General features: G+C 41.6%; 1 protein-coding gene across 5 annotated transcripts in view; it reads right to left on the reverse strand.

Moving 5' to 3' along the window:
* Positions 1–212: 212 nt before the first annotated feature.
* Positions 213–4,955, reverse strand: part of LOC138015348 (aldehyde dehydrogenase, mitochondrial-like) — a 23,580-nt gene continuing 18,837 nt past the window's right edge. For all 5 annotated transcript variants that reach the window (XM_068862350.1, XM_068862351.1, XM_068862349.1 and 2 more), the window contains 4 exons: positions 4,537–4,694; positions 2,658–2,732; positions 2,376–2,415; positions 213–490 (listed from right to left, as the gene is read on the reverse strand). In XM_068862350.1, the coding sequence (XP_068718451.1) occupies positions 458–490; positions 2,376–2,415; positions 2,658–2,732; positions 4,537–4,694 (306 nt within the window). In that variant the 3' untranslated portion in view covers positions 213–457. The remainder of the gene's footprint in view (positions 491–2,375; positions 2,416–2,657; positions 2,733–4,536; positions 4,695–4,955) is intronic.

Consider the following 4,955-nt stretch of genomic DNA (forward strand, 5'->3'; position numbering starts at 1 on the left):
GCTTCCCAGTCTTAAACCCTTCCCCAATCCAACAAACGATGGAAAAATGTTGTGACTTCGGTCCCCGCTAACTGCTATCACTAGTACATTGCGAATAGCGCATTCACGAGAAACACGCAAGGTTCATCATTATTTCAGTCAAAACTAAGAGAAGGAAATCGTTATATAATTTTCATAATTCCCAGACCATTAGCCAGACGGGACACAGCAAGTTGTAAAATCGTGCTTTTATTGAGACATCGCGAATAATCCAAGACTCAAGATGCGAATAACATGATTATACGGTGAATTGCATTTAAATTAAAAACCAATCCCAACGGTCGTCAGAGACGTCTTTTATGCAGCCTGCGATTGCATGTGTTCATTGATAAATACGCTTAATCTGAATGGTGATTATCATTTCGAAGCAGTGGGCTTTATTCACTCTGTCCATTCCACGTCCATTTCCCGGCATAATTCAAGAGTTCTTTTGTGGAAGCTTGATCGTTACCTGTTGAGAAAAGACAGGAAAAAAATTATCGGTAGTCACAACAGGGAATTCCGGTGTGCAATATCGTTAATAAGGAACTTCAGCAGAGTGAAGGAAGACTGTTCAAAAATAAAGTCATTTGAAATATCATTTTTCGCTATATTAAAAATAATCATTTCGCGATCATTACAAGTTGTTTAGGGATGTAAACTGTCGGGCAACTATATGAAAGTTAAACTGGCATCAATGGACGGCTAATTTGCGGTGAAAATTGAAAATTAATCGGCTGGTGCTCACGTCCGCCACAGGACAAAATTACAGTAGTGCAGCAGCTCTCGTAATCTGCTATTGTTTGGTATTGTAAGCAGCTTCTACTGTTTTTAAGTCTAAGTCATTGTGTCAATTGTTTAGTCTTTTGTTCTTGGCTAGGATAGCAAGCCAATTGCATTACACTGTATGAGAGCTGCTACTTATTTAAGCACTAAGACGTTTTTCTTTTAAGTCAAGCCACGGACGACCACCGAAAGCGAGCTGTTTTCCTTTTCAAAGTGCCTTGTCGCCAACACGTTTCTACGACTGGTATAAAAATCTGGGAGACACCACTGACTGTACTGGCATGTGATGTGTTCATTTCCGGTTTCCGTCTATGGCTCTTAAGCTCTCTACAGAGGTTTTGCACGGCAGCCATGTTGCATAGCAGGAAAAATGAAAATGTTTTGGATTAGAAAGAACATTTGTTACCATAGGAAAAAGAATCTATTGTTCCTGCCATGCAACATGGCTGCCGTGCAAAACCTTTATTATTTAGTTATTTCACACCGTTCCTGCAAGAAAGCACGTGCGAGACGTGGAGACTTTGTTTTGGCTTATTAACAAGGACATATTCCCACCTGATAGTGAATCCGACATAAAAGTGAGAGAGAAGCTGCTGGAGCGTATTTTCTCCAAATATGGAGGATTGCAAACACTACATGCACTTGAATTCTTCACCGAGATTAAAAACGGGTCTTCCCTTGTGTGCTTTTGCTTCTTTTTTAACAGCGATATAAGACGCGGTGAGGGTTTAAGACGGTAGAGTTTTGGAATCGCAAAATTGGTAGGAGTTTTGGGAATCGCAAAAGTGGCTTCCTCGTGAATCCAGCTCGAAGTTCCAAAAATCACATTAGCGCATGGAGATGAAAACAACCATGTTACTTTTTGCTTCAGTTACGGAAGTGAGTTGCACGTTTTTGCATTCGAAATAGTAGAGCTTGCTTTTTTTTTAAGATCTCCGAACTGATTTATTTTGTGTTACATTCCACATAAGTGTGCGATTCCGCTAGTCGTGCCAGTTGCCACTCGGCAAACTACCGACAGCAGATTGTTGGCTTAAATTGCACGTGCCTAGCACGTTACCCACAGAAGATTTTTTATTTTTGATAGTCTCTCGTGCACAGCGAGACCTACATCGCGCCGCCTTGACGTCCTACAAGCATAAGCACGAGAAAATGGATCTGGGAATTCTCCCTTTTTTCCTTCGGCCACTCGATGAAATTAACACGATCACAACGTCCCCAACACAAATAAATAAATAAAAAGTCAGACGATGCTTGCACTTACAGGGCAAACCACGAGTACTGTGCAAACAAGTCCATCGTTAATGATTAGTTTGAATGTTACAGCCTCAATCTCGGACGGTTATAATTGTATCTCAGCCTAGTGGATTAGATTATTGGCATCAAGAAGATATTCAAAAGTGGCCTGTTCAAGTCAGAGACGATCGGGAAATATCGGCGTTTGAAGGCAAAACGCGAGGACCCGGGTTTTAGCTGTATTAAATTTGAGCGTTTCTGCGTTGGCTTAGCTTAAACTACAGCTGCAGAGCCGTTAACGACGATACTGTAAATAACTTACATTTGTCACTTACCGTTTTCACCTCTGAGTACTGTTGAAGTCCATATTCACCCCTAGAATAAGATCAAAGTTCCGAGTGAGACAACAAAAAAGGGAGAAGGAAAAGATGAGGATTGGGTAGAAGTGGAAAAAATGGGACGAAAGGTAGAGAAAATGGAAAGACGTGAAGAGGGAAAAGACGACCAGTTGAGATGAGAGGGCGGAAAATTCGAACATAGCGAGGAATCAGCACCCGAGGAGAGCCGAGTTGAATATTGAGTCAAGTAAGTGAAGACGAAACTGAAACTGTACTCACAGTTCTCGTCCAATTCCAGACTCCTTAAACCCACCAAATGGGGCCTGATTCTCCAAAACATCGTAGCAGTTAACCCTGGAAAAAAAAACAAACAAAAACCATTCTCTTGAAGTACAACTTCGTGAAATGGTTTACACCAGAGGTTAAACCGGCAAGCGAAAGAAACTTCGCTCAGGCTACGATTGAGATGGTCAGATTATGCAGAAATATGCACATTGTAGTATCATGGGAGACCTGTGCCAGGTTACTTGCACTTCGCTCAGTTTGTATGTAATGACCGACACGAGGAGAATGATAATAAAAGTCATGTTAAAATTTTTAGGAGACGCTTCGGTTGCAGTTGCCATCGAAGATCCTAAATCCCCTAATAAGCGCGCAAACATCTTCGGCGTGGGTCTCGAAATAACAGGGTGAGAAATATACGTGGTGTTCAATTGCGCGTTATATTCTTTTACGATTACTTACAATTTCTTTACAAAGTAGGTAAGCCTCTTTTTCAAACCTTACGCCCAGGCTCTTCATGAATATGTTCGCGTGCCAATTGTATGCAAGTATGTGTAATGTTATCGTTAATTCCTCATTTTCCTTGAATTTACTATCATCGTTACGTTAGGACACTGCGTCCCAGGACTTGTGGACTAGATTCAAACCAGGAACCGCTTCTTACTGCTTCACCACTGAGGATCAAGACACTGTGATCTTCAAAATAAAGATTTGTTTAAGCCGTCCATAAAATATCACTGCTGAAGAGTAATTAGGCCTAAGCTTTGATTTTAAAATGTTTAGCTCAGTCGTGAAGTTTAGTACCCGACCTTTTGCATTCTTTAATATTGTTTGTTGCCGAGTGATAATACAGCAGTATTAAATATTGGTTCAAATATTTACTATACGCAGCTAACGATGTTGTGGTCAAGTGCTTATTAGGTGACGAATCAATCATCGGACATTCCCAGGTTCGAGTCCTGTGTCCAAACACTTGGGTTTCCCTTTAAAAAAATATAAGACCATTTCCCATAATCCATATCAAGCTTTCAGTCTTCTAAATTAACGATAATAGTAAACTTAGAGCAAATTAGGAATTAACGATAATCGTTACTTCAGAGGTAGAGAACTGCAGAGTACCGCAAAACTATGCGCTGAAATGCGTGCCGAAGGTGCAACGCGATTACTTTTCCTCTTTTAACCAATGATATTCTTGTTTAGTGGCGTTCTTCGACGCTGAGGACCGCATCGAGGCAACCTCGTTCCCAGGGTCTCTCTTTCCTGCCTACAATGGAGGCAGAGTAAAGATGCCCTGGGAACGAGGCTGGCGTCGTAGATCTCAAAGTCCTTATTATCGGCGAGTGGTTGTTGCTAGCCTGTAAGCAGGATGTCTTTTCGCGGGGCGAACGAGAAAGATGGGGGACTGGAGCTCGAAGAGAGACTGCGGCCTGGCTGGGTTGTTGTGAGGAAAATAATTACAAGTTCCCCTTCTCTTCGTTCTCTATACTCTATTTTCACATTCCCAATGATACAGTTTGTATGCCTCCGAAACATTGCAACAGTCGCTATTACAACAGCTCTCGGGATTGGCTCAGAAAACAATGGACCAAGACAAACAACCAATCAACGATGGACCCTAACACTTAAAACAATACAGCTGCGTCCTAAAGGGATCCAAATTGCTGTGTCCCATCTGCAGAAGTCAGGCTACTTAGCCAAATGCTGGAACCTCACTCAAACCTCAAGTTGCTCATCTCTTTGTAATTTTAACTTCATGACAAGTTTTTAGTTGAGTTTTTAAAACAGCTCACATTATTCGCTATCTCATTTATTATCCTGTGAATGAAATGAAATCCAAGACAGTAAACAAATAAGCTCTCCACTATATTAAACTCACCACACGACGCCAGCTCGAACCGCAGAGGCGACGGTATTGATCTTGTCAATGTCGTTGGTGAAGACAGAAGCTGCCAAGCCATAAATGGTGTTGTTGGCCCTGTCAATCAAATCATCCAGATCCTTGAACTTCAAGATCTGCATCACGGGCCCGAAAATCTAACCAAAAAAACAAACAAACGTTATGATGGTTCAGCTATTAGAAAGTCTCCTTAAAGGTCAGACTAATAGTATAACTAAGGTGCCTTGAAACTGAAGACAAGCCGCTGGTTTCTGGAAACGGTGGACAGGGCCATCCGCTTGATAAATTACTTTCCAATGCCGGCTAACTCAATTGATCCTGAGAGAAATTAGCCACTAGAAAATTATTTACTCCACCAGACAGCTCAATCCACTTTCTAAGCAACCGAGGCAAAGGGC

The sequence above is a fragment of the Montipora capricornis genome, chromosome 9 (assembly GCF_036669925.1).
Source record: "Montipora capricornis isolate CH-2021 chromosome 9, ASM3666992v2, whole genome shotgun sequence".
Taxonomy (NCBI): Eukaryota; Metazoa; Cnidaria; class Anthozoa; order Scleractinia; family Acroporidae; genus Montipora; species Montipora capricornis.